Genomic DNA, 16,997 nt, shown 5'->3' on the forward strand with positions numbered 1-16,997 from the left:
TCATTTTGCAAACACAATGCTTAGCGGTGGGGTGGCTGAGCCAAAGGGTTGAAATACGTGGAACTCACTGTGACTTTATCTTCCATATCACTTTAAAAATAGGAATACAGGGACTTCCCTGGTGGCGCAGTGGTTAAGAATCTGCCCGCCAATGCAGGAGACACAGGTTCAATCCCTGGTCTGGGAAGATCCCACATGCCGCAGAGCAACTGAGTCTGCGAGCCACAACTACTGAGCCTGCGCGCCCTAGAGGCCGAGCGCCGCAACTACTGAAGCCCGCATACCTAGAGCCCATGTTCCACAGCAGGAGAGGCCACCGTAGTGAGAAGCCTGCGCACCGCCAAGAAGAGGAGCCCCCGCTCTCCGCAACTAGAGAAAGCCCGCGCTCAGCAACAAGGACCCAGTGCAGCCAAAAAAAAAAAAAAAAAGAATACAAGTATTTCTTTCTCCTTTTCCTTTCCTCCCTATTTGTCCAGTTCCTGAGAATTTTTCTTGGGTAACTTGTTACCCAGAACAGTTGGAATTTTCTGGAACTCTAAACTTTGTAGGGTGGACTGTGACCTCTGGTGTTGCTTTCCAGGTGGAGCTGCAAAGACCCCTGAGAATTCCCTGTCTCTGGCTTAGCACTTACTTTCCATACTTTTCTCTTTAGATTTGTGTTTTCCGATCCTGCCGAGCATTCCAGTTTCTAGGCCCTGTGCTCAGGCCTGGGCTGGCAGCCCTGTGGGCTAAGCAGGCCCCCTGCTCCCCTGGTAGTCCTTACCAGCAGGTGCCAGCAGGTGGCAGGCAGAGCACCACAGCACCCCTGGCCTTTAGCGAGGCTCTTCTCTGGAGAGCAGCCAGAATCAGAGCCTTTGGACCCTTCCCAGGGACCTGCCTCCTAGCAACAAGCCTAACCCTGTGCGGTGGGTGGGTTGCCCAGTCCATTTCTCCCACCTAGTTCTGCAGCCATTTCTTAAATGGGTGAGCAGTTTAAGATCACCAGTAGCGGCCTTGAGTCGGGCTTTGAGGCCACACCCCAGAATGACAGCCTGGGGCCTCCTCCCCGTCCAGGAACTAGCCGGAAGGATTTACATACCATGGCCTGGGAAGGCTTCATTTTCCTTAATTGTAGGGCCCTACTTCCTGTCCCTTTCAGCCAAATCTCCCACACCTTTCCCATGACCTGGGAGGCCCCCAGAACAGGCTCTTACTCACCACCCTCTACTCACCCTGCTATATGGTCTAGGGGAAAAAAATGAGCCAGAGGTTTGAGGATCCCTGGGGCAAAAGTGCTAGGATCCCGGAACTGCCTTCTTTAGGGGCAGGAACCCCTGGAGACCAGCTGGGCCCAGGGCTTGGGCTGATGGCACTACCCCTCCCCCAACTCTAGATTTGTGTCCCCTTGAATCCCAGTTTCTCTGTGGCTCGCTCAGTCTGTTTCTCACAGAGACCTGCCCAGCGCCTCCTTCAGGGCAGGGGGCTTGCCCTTCTGTGTAGGGGAGACACAGTCTAGCTTTTCCAGGGGAACTGGGAGGAGGAGGGAGGGCACAGAGCGTGGGAAGAGGGAGGAAGTGGCAGCTGGATGGTGACTGGTGGCCTCTCCCAACCACTCCCCCATACCACCCTGCAGGAGACCAGTGCTGTTTGGGGTGTTAGCAGCACTGGGGTGGAGGTTGCCCAGGAGCTGCTCTCCTGGATCCCCAAAGCTCTCCTGCTCCTAGTTTAGGCCCTCAGATCTTTAGGGACGGTAGGGCTTCGTCAGGCTGGCGTGGTGCGATGGGGACAGAGGGGGCGGGGACCTCCAGGCAGGGAATTGCATCCAGTTCCCTGCCAGGGAGGCCAAGGTTTCCGTAGTCATCCTGCGCCCCAGTGTGGTTAACCCGAGTGCAGGACAGAACTTGCAAGAAGACCCAGGGTCAGGCCCCTGCTGGTGAGAGCCCCAGGGTGGGGTGTAGGTGCCTAGGGGGGTTGGGGGAAGGGCTGGCAGGAGGCCATCCTCTGTGAGCGCCCCAGGGTCATTTCCCAATGCAGGGATTTGCAGACGCTCCCCATTGGCTTCTCATCCCCTGGAACCAGGAAAACAAAAGGAGGAAAGAGCTGGCAGGGCAGTGACTGGAGCTTGATCCCCTCCAGCACCTCAGTGGCTTGAGATCCTGTCTCAGGGTCACGTTCTGGCCCTGCCACTCTCTCCTTGACACTTTTTTTTTCCCCCAAGTATTTCTATTTTCTTTTATTATTTAAAAATTTTTTTATTGGAGTATCATTGATTTACAATGTTGTGTTAGTTTCAGGTGTACAGCAAAGTGACTCAGTTATACATATATCCATTCTTTTTTAGATTCTTTTCCCCTATAGGTCATTACAGAGTACTGAGTAGAGTTCCCTGTGCTATACAGCAGGTTCTTATTAGTTATCTGTTTTATGTACAGTAGTGTGTACACGTCCATCCCAATCTCCCAATTCATCCCTCCCCAACACCTCTTCCCCCTTGGTAACCATAAGTTTGTTTTCTACAGCTGTGACTCTATTTCTGTTCTGTAAATAAGTTCATTTGTACCATTTTTTTAGATTCCACAAATAAGCAATATCACGTGATACTTGTCTTTCTCTCACACTTTACAACCGTATTGTGAGGTAGGCCAGGAAGCCCAGGCCCCGAGAGGGCCACACAGCCAGTGAGGGGGACCCGAACCCAGGGCTGCTCCCTCCTGTGCTGCCACCAGCCACACTGAGGTGTCCTCTTGTCAAATCTAGGGAGAAGCAGGGACCATCATATCCCTTTCACAGGTGGGGACGCTGAGGCCTCGTGAATAAAGGTGCTTCAGTGGGTGGGGCAGGAGGTGGTGAGGAAAACTTCGCAGTTAAAACCCAAGTCCTGGGAAAGAAACATGCTGGGCATTGGGCCTGGCAGCCTCTGAGCTCTGCCCGGAAGCCAGATTGAGAAAGAGGCCTAGAGGCGAGGCTCCGAACCTTGGACGGCCAGCCCAGCTCAGCCAGGCCGAAGCTGCCGGGAAAGCAAAGACGACGGGGCACCGAACTGACTCAGTCCTCCACGAGCCCGGCCCCAGCTCGCACCTGCCGTGTGGGCTCTGCTGCCCTTGTCCGTGCCTGCCGGCGAGCCAGCAAGGCCAGGCGGTACCACAGCAAACCCGGACCTGCTGCCCGCTGCCGCCTGTCCACTGCCCACCTGCCTGTGGAATCTGCCTTTTCCTCCCCTCCCCACAAAGCAGGAGCCGCGAATGACCAAGAGTTCAGCTCTGGTCAGGAACCAAGTGTGAGCCTTCACGTTTACGGAGAGCAGGCTGGTGGGATGGGCAGAGGGGTGAAGGCGCCCTGCTTCTCCTTCCAGGCCTCCCTTGGGGCCTCACGGCCTCACGACCCTCCCCACCCCATGGTGTGCAGAGTGGGGGCCGTGTGGGTGGGACTGCTGGCGCACCTGCCGTGAGCAGGGCCGTGGGGTGCTCAGGGCAGCCCTCCGGCTGGAGGGTCCCCATGCAGATGTAACTCCACGTGGTTGTGAGGGGCGGGGCTGAGGGCACCCCCTCCACCTCCATCCCCCTCAGGGGCCCGAGAGTCACTGCGAACTAGCGTCTGGGTCCCTCCCTTCCTCAGGTTTGTGGGGCCAGGGGACCCCAAGCAGAGGCCCTGCCTAAGTCTGTCCTCCGTGGGACCTCGGGCAAGTCACTCAGCTTCGTCAGCGGCTGATAATGAACTGGACAGTCCGGTATTTTAGCTTCCTGTCTATAAACACAAAGGCCCATAAGTAGCCTTTAATCTGGAATACAGTTCTCGACTGGAAAAACTATTTTATAAACGAGGCAGCGACGTTTCCTGGTGCAGGTAAAGCGTCCCGAGGCGGCTGGACACGGCAGGCGCAGAGCGCCTGGTAGAGCGCGACATGGGGGCTTGGAAGTAATGTTTGCTGCAGTCACTATCACATCCTGCGTACAGATTCCCGCCTCAAGTGCAGGCTTCTACAGAGCGTTCTGGGCCAAGAGCAACTGGTGGGGGGCGGGGGGGACCCTAATGTGCAGGGAGATCACCGGGGTGGCCTTTCCTACAACATGCTGCACAGCCATTCTATGGGAAAGCAGTTTCTAGAAAAAAATAGATACAATAAAAGCTTCACAAATAAAAAGTACAAATTGGGTGAAATGTTCAAAGATGTAATTCTTTTTTCTTTTCTTTTTTTTTTAAAGGAACTCCTTTATTTATTTATTTGTTTATTTTTGGCTGTGTTGGGTCTTTGTTTCTGTGCGAGGGCTTTCTCTAGTTGCGGCGAGTGGGGGCCCCTCTTCATCGCGGTGCGCGGGCCTCACTATCTCGGCCTCTTTTGGTGCGGAGCACAGGCTCCAGACGCGCAGGCTCAGTAGTTGTGGCTCACGGGCCTAGTTGTTCCGCGGCATGTGGGATCTTCCCAGACCAGGGCTCGAACCCGTGTTTCCTGCATTGGCAGGCAGACTCTCAACCACTGTGCCACCAGGGAAGCCCAAAGGTGTAATTCTTAAAACTATTTTTTCCACTGCTGATGGTGTTTGGGGATCATCTGACTGTCCAGCTTTTCACTTAAAATACTTAACATTTATACCTCATTTTTATCTGAAAAAGAAAAAATTGTGTAGGACTTCCCTGGTGTCCCCACCAGGGACACCCCTTCCCAGGAGGTCCCCACCCCTGCCCACCTGCTTGGAGGTTACGCTGGCAGGGCCTCTCCAGGCTGATTCCACCCCAGTGCCCCCCAACTCCACTCCAGGCCTGAAGCAGGGTAAGATCTGGGAGGATGGGACAGAGCTGAGTCCTTAGGCCCACTCTACAAGCTCTCCTGGAACGCTCAGCTCTGCTCACGGGGCAGACGGAGGGGCCAGCCTGATCCATCCCCCTACTCTCCCGCAACAGCACCCCTTCCCCACGCTGCAGCCTCAGGACTCCAAGCTTCACGCTTCTGCTTCCTGACACTCTGCCCGTGTGTCCACAGCCGCCTCCTCTCAAGGCCTGACCCAAGGCCCCAGGAAGGACTCCTCTACCCCAAGGGACAGAGCACTCTCGGTAGAACTCAGAAAACCCTCCTTCCAGAGAAGGGTCAGGGAGCTGGTGTGGAGGAAGATCCGGGGTGCCCACCTGTGACCTTCCATCACCCAGGAGCCGGCTCCACCCGGAAGCAACAAAGACCATCACCTCTTAGAGGGGCTCAGATTGTACTTTATTGATGTGTGAAGAGAGGCGAGGGCTTTCCAGTTAAAATATTTAACATTTACACCTGTACACACACATACACATGTCCCCCCTTGGGGAAGGGCGAGATGGCTCTGAACACAGAGGAAGGGGGGAGGAGGAGAGGGTGGGGCAGAGTGCCCTTGACCCTGCAGGAGCGATGGGATAGGAGCACAGAGTGGGACGGAAGTGGAAGTGGGTTATTAAGAAGCATCTTGCTTACTAACATGAAGCCCCGTGCCCGCTAGAGCACGGACGAGGCCTCATTGGCTTACAGGAGGGCCCACGGAGGGCGGGCACACGGTGCCCAACGAGCCGGCCAAGGCCGGCATCCCAGGGACGGGGCGGAGGTGGGGGGCCGTGCAGAGGGCCCCCAGCCCAGGCCTCTGCTCCCCGCTGCCTCCCTCCCCGCCCTCTGAGAGGAAGGAGGGTTTGGGCCTCAGCCACGGACTGACAGCCGTTACCGGCAGCGTCTCCTTGAACTACAGACACAATGTGCATCAACAGGGCGATCGCTCCTGACCCCTTGGCGGACGCCTAGAGGTGCCAGAACCAATCCTACAGTATCTTTGGTTTGTGGGTTCTCTTCCCTACTCGAATCCTCCCTCTGCGCAGCCTCCAGGCTGGGGCCGGGGCTGGGCTGCTCGAAGGCTCAAAGCCCAGCCCGGCAGCCCTCGGAGGCCGGAGGTGCTGCCCGGGCGGCTGGCCGGCTTACTCGCTGTGGTGCTGGGACTTGTAGGAGAGGATCTCGGCGGCCAGCTGCTGGGGGTCCAGGAGCTGCGGGAAGCGCCCCATCACAGCCTCCACCAGGTGCGGGGGGAAGACGCCGCACAGCTTGGTGTACACGCTGGCTCGCTCCTTGGCTAGGCTGCCCGCCCCGCCCCAGGGGCCCCTGTCAGCCCCTGGGCCCGGCACCCGGGGCTCCTGCAGGACTGGGGTGGTTGGGGGCAGCTGGTACGGCTCAGACCAGTACTCTCGAGGTGGAAAGGCAGCTGGCGGGGGTGCGTAGTCAGCAGGGACGCTGAAGTGGCCAGCACCCACGGCCCGGCCGAAGGCAGAGAAGGCCGGAGTGGTGGGGAGCTCGGCCCCATAGGGGCGGTAGCCGGCATAAGGGCCCCGAGGTGGGCCCGGCTCAGCAGGGCCGCCTCCTCGAATCCCCCAGAGTTCTGACATCTGGCTCTCCAGGGAGCCAATGCCCGAGTCCAGGCAATCCTGGGAGGTATACGGGAGAGAGTCCAGGGTCTGCGGGAACCAGTCCGAGGGCCCAAAGCTGCTGCCACTGCCCCCACTAGGTGGGAGGCTCCTGCCTGCTGGGTTGAAGGTCTGTGTCAGGCCTTCCCGGGGGGTTCCCGGGGATGCCTGGGCCCCCAGCTTCTTCCCATCCGGGCTGCACTGCTCGTGCTCTGTTGGCAGAGAGCCGGGCTGAGAGGAAGGTGAAGGCCGCCGGCCACTTTTCTCCTTGCTCGGCGGCCTGGGGGGCGAGAGGAGGGCGTTGGCACGGAGCTCGTCAGCCACAGAGCGCTGGGGCCGGCTTGGCCGCTCGGGGTGGAAGAATCGGCACTTGATCCCATAGGTGCATTTCCTCCCTGGGAGAGAATTAAGGAGGGCTCTCAGCCGGGGGGGCTCTAGAACCAGGGGGTGGGAGACGGAAGTGGGTAGCACAGGAAACATGGGGTTGGGGGTCCCCGAGAGAAAGAACGTGGGACGCAGCCCGACTCAGGCAAGAGAGGAAGGGGATGGCGTGAGCAGGGCCCTGGAGGGTGGAGCTGGGGGTCTTACCATAGGGACACGGCTGCTTCCTGTGCTCGGCCATGAGTGGCTTCTTACGCAGGAAGTTGTCCAGGCTCGGCCCGTGACGGCCCAAGGGGTCATCAGGGGGCATGAACCTGTGGAGGAGGTGCGAGACATGAAGGGGGACTTCCCAGTGCCGACGAGGGGGCAGGACAGGAAGCCTCGATAGCACGGAGAGGAGGGCAGCTCCTAAAACTGGTGTCTGCCCAGCAGGACATCCCTGGGCTCTCGGGGGTACTGTCCCAAGGGAGTGGAGGAGGTCCCAGGCCAGAAGGCCGCAGCCATGGGCGCCTTTAGGGCGACTCTCCTGCTGGGAGCTCGCAGAGGCCGAACATCTGAATCTAAGGCTGCATCCGCTGGCCTCTGGTCAGAGCTTCGGTGCTGGCGAGTGGAGATGCTCTCTTGGAAGCACTGGCCACCCTGTGCCACATGCTCCTTCTCCATCCCCCAGATTAGAAAGCCCCAGTCTGGCCCCAGCCTGACCCTTCCTACGTGGGGCCTGCTGCCTGGGCCCGAGGCCACGGCCCTGCAGCAGAGTTGCCCCAGCTCCACCCCTCCCACAGGCACCTCCCGGAGTTGTCGGGAACGTACTTGTCGTTGACGAAGGAGTACATGAGCAGCCGCTCCTCGATGAAGCGCTTCCACTCCTGCCGCTCGCCCTGGAGGTCCCGGTAAGTGTCATTAGAGACCACGATGCCATCGGACTCGAAGGCCAGCTTCACGATGAAGCGGTCGTCATAGCAGACCACGCGCTTGCCGCCCACACGCCTCGACGGCGTGAACACCAGGATCTTCTTCTTCTCCAGGTCCCGCAGGATATGCTGGTCTGGGAGGCAGCAGGGGCGCAGGTTAGGGCCCAGCCTGGACCCAGAGCCAGCTCGCAGGGTTCCCTGAACCCCCGGTTGCCGGACACAGGGCTCTCAACTCCAGGGTCGCGGGAACAGGAAGAGGCTCTGCAGAGGCCACTGCTGAGGCCCAGCCCCTCGCTGGGCCTGGCGCCTAGTTTGCTGCCCAAAGACCAAGGACCCCGGAGAACAGGCTGGCAGGTCCTGCTCAGGGAAGGCTCCTCAGTAGAGCTGGGCTGCCTCCTTCCCGCTCCTGGACACCAGGCCTGGTCGCGCCCAGCCTGTTCTCGAGGGATCTAGGAATGAGCCGCGGCTTGAGCTGGGGTCAGAGGAGTGTCTCAACCAGGACAGAAGGACCCACCCAGAAGGGGCTGCTTCTCTTGGAACGGGCGGCCCCAGCCAGCCTGCCCCCACATCTCAAGACTTCCAGGGAGATAAACTCAGGCTCTCCTCCCGAAGGCTGGGGCTCATGTAAGAGCAATGGTGGCAGCTGGCGCTTGCTGTGTGTGTGCCAGGTGCTCTTCTGAGCACCTACGTGCATTAACCCGTGTGATCCTCACAACCAACCCTGCGAGTGTATCAGATCCTCACCCCATCCCGCGTCTCAGATGAGGGGCAAGTGGCTCAGAGCCAGAAGGGACTGAGCCAGGATTCCAGAGCCCAGGGGCTTAGCCGCCACACCACGCCGCCCCTGTGCCGTTGGGGACATGGCAAGAGCACGCCACCATTAGGTGAGGGAGGTGCCCAGGACCCGGAGGCAGAGGTTGCCCAAGGTGATCTCCAAGGGCCGCTGTTCAGAGCAGGGATGCTGAGGACAGCAAAAGCCAGGAAAAGAATGCCGGTCCCTGCTTGGGATCTAGAAGCTGTTGCTCACGCCCAAAGGGTCTCTATTGAGAACAGGGGCTCCTGGGGCAGAGAGACCATGCCCCTTCAGAGGTGCCACTCACCTGTGATGGGCACATCGGGCCGAGGCTGCTCCTTCCTCCAAGATGGTACAAACACTGTGATGTCTGTGTGGCCCCGCTCCAGAAACCAGTTCACTGCCAGGAGGATACCCCGACAAGAGAAGACCTCCTTGTTCCCGTGGCTGGGGAGGAGAAGAGGACGGGGTCGGCCTGCTGCTCCCAGATCCGCACAGGAGGGAGGTGGGTTGCACTCCAGCCCCTGCCCTGGTCGGCGGAGCTGCTGGGCTCAGCCCCCTGCCTTCTGGCCGGGGGCCTAGGGCCTGTATTCCCTGCTGGTTCCCACACTGCCAGGGATGGCCAGACCCGGGGCTTTCCCTGAGGTTCCGTCTCCTGACAGTGAGGAAACGCCCAGGAATCTGGCAGCACTCGCTTCCCACAAGGGGAAGGGTCAGGCCGCTTACAACACACCTGGGGGTGGGGGAAAGGCACTGGGACCATGGGGACACAGATACACACAGGCTGACTGAGTCACCACCCCTCCCTCGCCGGCTCGGCAGGGCTGGGGGTGGGTGCTGGGAAGGAGAAACCAGATTGCTCCGGATTAAAGTTGGATTACAGTTCAGTCCTGCTCAAACCGCAGGGGCTGGGACTGAGGAGGGCGAGGGACACAGGGCAGGAGGCAGCTGTGAGGCCTTCCGTTCTGAAAGGGAAAGGAATTGCTTTTCCTCTGACTGCCAATTCCCCAAAACGCCTGGACTCCCTGTTCTCTTCTTGCCCTTTTGGAGAAGGCATGACCCGAGGCAAAAAGACGGTCTGGAAGACTCTGGGGACTCTGCCAGCAGGAGAGCTGGGAAATGGGACATCCCAGGGCCGTGGACCAGACCTCACCCCATCCAAATGCGGCTGGGCCCAGACGCAAGCCCTGAGGTTGCTCTGGCTCAGCCTCTCTGTCTGAAAAATGGGCCGGGTGGTCTGCAGCCTCCTCAAGAAGGGCCCATGTCAGTGTGACAACGTTCCTGTTTTCTTGAGGCCAAAGACAGTCCAACAAAGTGGAGGTTCCAGCTGGCTTCCTGGGAATGGAAGGGGGCTCCCAGGTAATACTGGGTGTCATGGCAGGGCTCCAGGACCAGGCTAGGGGCCTGGAAGGGGTCAGCTGGGGCTCTCACCCCGACAGTCCCTGCCCCTCAGCGAACAACTGAGACTCTCATTATTTGGCACATAAAACAGAATAAGCGTTATGCAAAAGAGGCAACTCCATGGCCAACCACATCCTGTGGCTGGCTTGGGGGCGGTAATAGCTGGAGCCCCAAGAGAAGTAGAAAGGGAGGTAGGGTAGCTGGCGGGCACAGAGGCTGTCTGGGAGTGAGGCGGGGGGCTCCCAGGGCTGAAGGTCTCCGTAAACTGTAGGTGAGGCAAAGTCCAGCCGGAAGGCAGGGCTCATTCCCACCAGGTGGGGCCTCCCTGCCATCTGCCGGCCTGCTTATAATAAAAGTTAACATTTACTGAGAGCTGTGAGGCAGGCCCTGATCTCCATGCTCAATACTGAATCACCAGCAAGTCTCTGAGGAGGGTACTATCATTAAAGGGCCCTGGCCCACCCCACTTTTTTTTTTGCTGTGCTGCGTGTCATGTGGGATCTTAGTTGACCGACCAGGGATTGAACCCGAGCCCCCTGCATTGGAGGTGCACAGTCTTAACCCCTGGACCACCAGGGAAGTCCCACTTGCCCTTTTATTCAGGTGTGGAAACTGGTCCACAGAGGGCAACCAGTTGCCAGCATCACACAGTAGCAGCGGTCCAACCGAAATGCAGACCCAGAGGCTGTGCTCATAGCCACCACGGGTGTTGATGCTACGACAGTACAGAGACAAGTGCCAACCCTGACAGCAGGCCCGGAGCGGGGATGGGTGGGTACCAAGCACCTGCTGGAGGCCAGGTACGTGGCACACCTCCTTGCTTCATCCTTACAAGGCTCTGAGACTCGTCGAAGGTCCCCTGGCTACTGGTAAGAGGCAGAACTTGAACCCACATCTGGGGGTACTGGATTGCCCCTAACAGAAGAGCTGAGGTTTATTTAGGAAAGAAAAAAGCTCCCGAAGTTGAGTGTGAACAAACTGTTCAGAGGGTGGGGCAGGCTGGGAACAGGGAAAACCATGCACCTGGCAAACTCCTCTCCTCTGTCAGGACCCAGGTGAGGTGTCACTGCCTCTGAGAGGCCTTCCCTGACCTGGCAGGATGGGTCAGGTCCCAGGTCTGTCTTCGCAATGCCCAGTGCTTCCCCCTGCCCTAGGCCTTCTGTCTCCCCAGAAATGTGGGGATGGGGTCATCTCTGCCTTGGATCCCCGTCTCAGGTACGCAGTCTGCACATGCATTTACCTGCCTCCTTCTACACACACGTGTGTACCTGCATATGCCCCATCCCAGGCCAGCACCTGCAAGCCCTGGGACTTCATGGGACACCGGGGCTTCCAGGACAGTGTACTGCTTCTGGGCAGCAGAAACCCTGGCTGGGGACAAGTCTGCTCTCAGCCGCCCTAGCCCCCAGAATATCCCTTAAGCAGGTGGTCAGAGCCTTAGTCTTGGGAGAAGTAGAACACATGTTCCAGTCCCTTGAGTCAAGCCCAGATCCTGCCCTCCCAAGCCAGGAGTGCCTCTCTACAGCTAACTTTAGACCCCCTTCGCTGCTCTGGAGGAAGCTGTGCTGGCACGGGAAAACCAGACATCCTCCCATCCCACACCACAGTCCTGTCGGCCCAGAAGGTCAGGGCCCCTCAGCCTGTCTAACGAGACTCCGGTAAGATGTGCGATTCCGTAGGAGACTCCAGCTCAGCAGCTCCCGCCCTAGGGCACAGGGCAGGGCCAAAAGGCAGGCTACCCAGGTGAAAAGATCTGCCTGGGCCGGGCCCAGCTAGTGGAGAAAAATTCCCTTAGAAGGAAACAGAGGTGAATTTCCCCACGATTTGCATATGGCAGGGGCTGGCCCGCCAGCCCTGGGCGGGAGGGGGCAGGAGGGCAGGAACCCTGCAGCAGCTGAGACAGGAAGTTTGAGGCTGGAATTCCCCTCCTGCTACTGCCCCAGCTCAGAAAGCCCCTGCGGCTCGGCCTCTGGCCACCCACTGCATCACCTGCCCCTCCTCCCGCCCAGGCCCCTCCTCCTTCTGCCGGGACACAAACACACACAGCACATGGCTGCCCCCGGGGCTCGGCGCTCCTGGCCCAGCCCCTGGAGGAGGGAGCCACTGACTGATCCCAGCCAAACACTGCTGAAAGGGATCCCCTAACTCTCAAAGCACACACCGGGACCAGCGGCCGCTGGCCTGTGGATGCCAGCTTTCCTCAATTTCCACCTAGGCTCCGTCCATTTCAGAGATGGGAAGACTGACTGACCCAAAAGTGGCTGGAAGAGGGCCACCTGCACACCTGCTGAGCTGGGCCAGGACCAGTCAGACAGCTGAGCTGGGCCAGGTGGGCCAGGTGTGGGAGGGGCAGAGGGGGCAAAGGCCTAGAGGCCTTAGGCAGCCCACCTGAGAGACCTCAGGGAAGCCAGGGGAGGAGCCCTTCCCACTCCACACCTGTGTATGGGATCTCCCCATCCACATCCACAGGAACCTTTCCTTGTGAACCATCCACCCAACCCTGACTCACCAGCCTGCCTTGAAAGGACTGGGAGAAAGCAGGGCCAGAGGGCAGGGCCTGGATGGAAGGGAAGTCTGGGCTCCCTGGGGTCCGCGGCAGCCCTCCCGCCACGCCTCCCCTCTCCCCCCCAACCCCCCCCGAGCCTGCGTAGGGGAGAGGTGGGATGGTTATGGGGCTGAGTCCTGGCTCTGGCCCCTGGGGAGCCCTCAGAGCCCAGGCCAGCACAGGTGGCTCCAGCAGAAGTGACCCAAGTCACTGCTCCCCTGGAGCCAAAGGATCAAGCTACCCACCCACACCCCTGACGTAGAGCCAGATCCTCAAGGTTACTCTTGGTCACAGCTGCAAAGGCCTCAGTAGCTGGGCTCGCTTCCATGGGAGCCCAGGTCTGGGACAAGGCCTCAGCAGTCCCAGACTCTGAATAATAGTAACAATAACAACAACTGCTACTGATTAATGAGCCCTTACTTCTCTCCAGGTTCTGTGCATTCACTCCCCACAGCCACCACTTGAGGGGGTGGGTTATCCCCATCTCATGGAGGAGGAAAGAAGGCTCCTATGTAGTAAGCTGGAGCCCACAGTCTGGTCCCTCTTGAAGAGCATAAGGTAGCTCTGGAGACAGAAGGACCTGAGTTCGAATCTTTGCTCCGGCACTTACCAGTCGTGTGACCCTGAGCAACACTTTGAGCTCCCTCAAACATCCCTAAAACCCACTTCCAAGAAGCCATGAGGATTAAGGGAGCCTCCTGGCACACAGTAGGGCCTCCACAAAGGGCTTTCCCTTCCTCTAGACCAATCTGGAGAAGAGGTCACACTCCTTTCTGAAATCCTCTCTACCAGGGGTGCAGAGACACACGGCCACAGTCTTGGCCACAGAAGTGACAAGTACCTCATGGCCACGTTGCTCCCATCGATGACCACAGGCCTCAGGTCACTGCCCTCCTTGTCCTCCTCGGGGGGAGAGGGCTCCAGGATGGGGGCCTTGGGGTTGCCCCCGCCCCGGGGGACCAGAGGCAGCTGAGGGCAAGGGTCCGGCGATGCCTGGCGCTCCCGCTCGGCCGCTGACCCATGTTTCACCAGCTCGCCCAGCACAGTGTTGGTGTCTGCCTGGACCCCCAGCTTCTGCAGGACACTGTGGATCTCAGCAGATGAGTAGCCCAGCTTCCGGAAGAAGTCAACCTTCATCTGCAGCTCTGCAGTCCTTGCCTCCTCAGCCGTGGACTCCTGGGCCGGCCTGGGGGTCCCTCGGCAGCTGTGGCCGTCTTCAAGCTCCCACAGACTCATGGTGGGGTGGCTTCCTGGGTGGGCCTCTCTCTCCACCGGCCACTCACAGCTCAGACTGGTGGAAGGCACTTGTCACAGCTCCTGTATGACAACCATGAGGGTTAGGGATGCGGAATGGCTCTCTCTCTCTCACCCCTCTCCTGACCCCGCCCCATCCAACAGGATGAGACCACACGGACTGGTGGCAGTATGCAAAATGCAAAGCCATCTTCCGTGTTGCCTCTGTTATCCTCTCAAAAGCCTTCCCAGCTAGGGAGCATCATTCCCATAATACAAAGGAGGAAACTGAGCCACAGACGTTACGAACTTGCTCTAGGTCATCCAGCTGTTAGCTGATGGAGCAAGGACTTGAACTTAGGCAGTCTGACCCCTCCTCCCACCCCAACCCCAGCCCCCCGCCAACCCAGGGGACCCAGAAGTCTTGGGAGGCCTCCGAGGACCTCGACGCGCCCCGACAGCTGCGGGGCGGGGCTCTCAGATGGAAACCCACTGGGTTGGAACTGCGTTGTGGGGGGGCTTCCCCCTTGAAGCCATCGCCTCCTCCCGCCCGCCTGCCCAGTGCTCGGAGCCCAGGCCAGGAGGCGCGGGGCCCGTGGCCGGACTCCCGGATCGGGGGAGGGGAAGTTTCCGGGGTGACCCACCAGAGAGAAAAGTTGCTGGGAAACTCTGGTTGGCCTCCGGGCTCGGTGACGCTTAGGGTGTCCCGGCCCAGAGCCTCGCGAGCGCTGTCTTCCTCCTCCGGACCTCGGTCTCCCTACCCCCAAGATCCTCCGACTTGGACTAAGTTGGGAGGATCCTGGGGGTAGGGGAGGCCGGAGCCGACCGGCCCCACGTCCCTCCCGCTCAGGTCAGTCCCAGCCAAAGCCCTTCCCATCCGCTCCTCCGCCCTCCCCCTAAGCCCGCACTCGCGCCCCATCCCCGTCGCGCGCGCCTCACCCCGCCGTGCGCCAGCCGCGGCCGGCGGCATCTCCATGGGGCCGAGTCCCGGGGGCAAGGCCGGCGGCGCTTTTATGGGGCGGGTGGGCGGCACTCGGGACCATGACGCGGAAGCCGGGCGGGCGGGGGAGAGCCGGCCCGGGCGGCAGGGGGCGGAGCGGCCATCGCCCCTTCCTGCTCCTCCCCCTCCCCGCCCCCTCCCCGCCCCATCCCTCCCCACACAGCCCAGGCCTCAGGCCCCGCCCCCGCGGCCCGAGAGCGCCAGGCCTGGCCAGGAATCTGGGCTGGAGCCGCGGGGAGCTGCCTCTTCCGTGAGCCTCTAGCCTCCCGCGGCGAGGAGATCAGCAGGGCAGGAGTGCACGGCCCGCAGGCGTAAGGTAAGCCCAGGCTGAACCAAGTATGCGCACCGAGTTAGGCTCGGGCAGACCTAGTGTACGGCGATACAGGCACAGGTACAGCCGCGTACTTTCAGACCTAACTAAGTACGCGGAAGGTACAGTACGGGACACAGGCGTTGGTCCACACACACGGTTGGAGGCAGAGCCATAGTTATCAAGACAGTACACCCAGGCAGGCACTTTTCGCATTGAGACAGGAATACTCAACAGGTACACCGTGATTGGAGCAGGTACACAGAGCTGGGGCCCCATCCAGGGACAGGTACAATTTTTTCTGAAATAAGGACCTTGACAGGATAGAAGGGCAGGTACAACCTGCCTTGTCCCAGCTGGAAAGACTTGCAACCAGGACCAGGAGCTCCCATTCCAGGGCCCCAGGTGCCACCTTTGTCACTTTTGAAACCACCAATGATCCCACCTAGCCAAGCCCCTGCTTTGTTGTCTGGTCATCTTTAAAGACCCCCAAATACCTCTTCTTCTGCGTCTTCCAGGCACAGGACCCCCAGGGGCTGGCCTCCAGGAGAGGGGGAAAACGAGGCTCCTTCCGTGTGCCAGCACACGTGCTCACCACTACTCCTGCCCAGTGCTGTGTGTACTGTAGACATAATCTTCAGAACAGACCCTTTTATAGTTGGGAAAAATTCAGTGAAAAGTGCAGTATATTTAGACATTCATTCATTGTATTAACTACCTTTACGGTAGTAAAAATATTAAGTAATGAGTCCAGGTTAATAAACATAATGATGATAAGTCAACCACAGTGATAATACCTCGCATTTATGGAGTACTCGCTGGGCAGCAGGCACTGTGTCAGCGCCTTGCAGACACTTCCATGCCTTTGCATCTCCTATCTCAGCCCCGGGAGTGCCCTCCCCTTCTTCCCTCCCTACTGCTGCCTGGCCAATTCTATTCCTCTTTTTTTTTTTTTTTTTTTTGCGGTACGCGGGCCTCTCACTTGTGGCCTCTCCCGTTGCGGAGCACAGGCTCCGGGCGCAGGCTCAGCGGCCATGGCTCACGGGCCCAGCCGCTCCGCAGCATGTGGGATCTTCCCGGACTGGGGCACGAACCCGTGTCCCCTGCATCGGCAGGCGGACTCTCAACCACTGCGCCACCAGGGAAGCCCCCTATTCCTCTTTTTGATGTTGTCACCTCCTCTGTGAGGCCTGCCCAGACTCCTTTGGTGCTGAGTTGCTTCCTCCTCGGTGCTCCCACAGCCCCCTGTCTATGTCCCTATGTGCCGGATTGTGATTGCCAGCCTGGACCGCCTCCTGGGCCAGGACGGGCTGGGACTCCGCCCGTACTCCCAGGCCCTGTGCTGCCCAGCACTGTGCCAGAGGGAGCCAGCAGGACTGGGCAATGAGTCATGCAGCTCCGTGTCCTCCCAGAGTGAGCCGCAGTCTCGCTCTCTTCCGGCTCATGAAGGCGGCTCTTTCCCGAGAAGCTGACTCTTTTCTGCAGAACCCAGGACTGCTCCGGGGAAACCCTGCTCCACTTCTAGCTGGATTTTGCAAACTTTGGCCCGAATCTGCAGGAGCCCTCTGGATCTAATGTGCTCAGCCCACCCGCTCCACCCCCACCTCCCCCCCGCTTCCCTTGAACGCCCGTGTCAGTGGCTGGGCTTGCCAACTTCCTTCCTGGAGCCTTCCTGCTCTCCTGCCACCTGCTTGCACCTGGCTAGCCTGAGTGGGGTCTGCAGAGCTCTGGGACTGGTTGCCCCCTGGGCGGGGCGGGGGGGGGGGCGGCGAGGAGAGACTGGAGAGAGAAAGGTCCCAGGAATTACCTAGGATTTCGGTAGCTCCACCAGGCAGCTCAAACTGGGAAGGACACAGGAGCTAGGTCACCACTGTAGGAAGCGTGGGCAGGCTGCCCCCAAGCCTTAGCAGTGTGGCCGCAGAGGTTCAGTTCCACAAGCCCTCCTGGAAATGGAGAAAGGGCCAGATCCCCCCCATGTTTTGAGGCTCCTAATATATTTTAAAAAGACTTGTCGGACTTCCCTGGCAGTCTAGAGGTTA

At 59.5% G+C, this 16,997-nt stretch overlaps 1 protein-coding gene across 1 annotated transcript; it reads right to left on the bottom strand.

The window, feature by feature from the left end:
- Window positions 1–5,175: 5,175 nt before the first annotated feature.
- Window positions 5,176–14,625, bottom strand: ZC3H12A (zinc finger CCCH-type containing 12A). The gene is made up of 6 exons (XM_082661249.1): window positions 14,588–14,625; window positions 13,257–13,732; window positions 8,777–8,916; window positions 7,576–7,810; window positions 6,973–7,079; window positions 5,176–6,779 (listed from the first exon to the last, which is right to left on the bottom strand). Exons 2-6 carry the CDS (start codon window positions 13,649–13,651, stop codon window positions 5,905–5,907), a joined length of 1,752 nt encoding a protein of 583 aa, XP_082517375.1. The 5' UTR covers window positions 13,652–13,732; window positions 14,588–14,625; the 3' UTR covers window positions 5,176–5,904.
- Window positions 14,626–16,997: the final 2,372 nt, after the last annotated feature.

Source organism: Grampus griseus (assembly GCF_964374135.1).
Source record: "Grampus griseus genome assembly, chromosome: 1".
In the NCBI taxonomy this organism is placed as follows: Eukaryota; Metazoa; Chordata; class Mammalia; order Artiodactyla; family Delphinidae; genus Grampus; species Grampus griseus.

Excerpts from the sequence above, each read along its gene's own strand:
- ZC3H12A (XM_082661249.1), bottom strand. The coding sequence starts at position 13,651 with ATGAGTCTGTGGGAGCTTGAAGACGGCCACAGCTGCCGAGGGACCCCC. Across the intron at positions 7,811-8,776 it reads GCCCGATGTGCCCATCACAG|ACCAGCATATCCTGCGGGAC; the intron begins GTGAGTGGCACC and ends GCTGCCTCCCAG. Across the intron at positions 6,780-6,972 it reads GAAGCAGCCGTGTCCCTATG|GGAGGAAATGCACCTATGGG; the intron begins GTAAGACCCCCA and ends ATTCTCTCCCAG.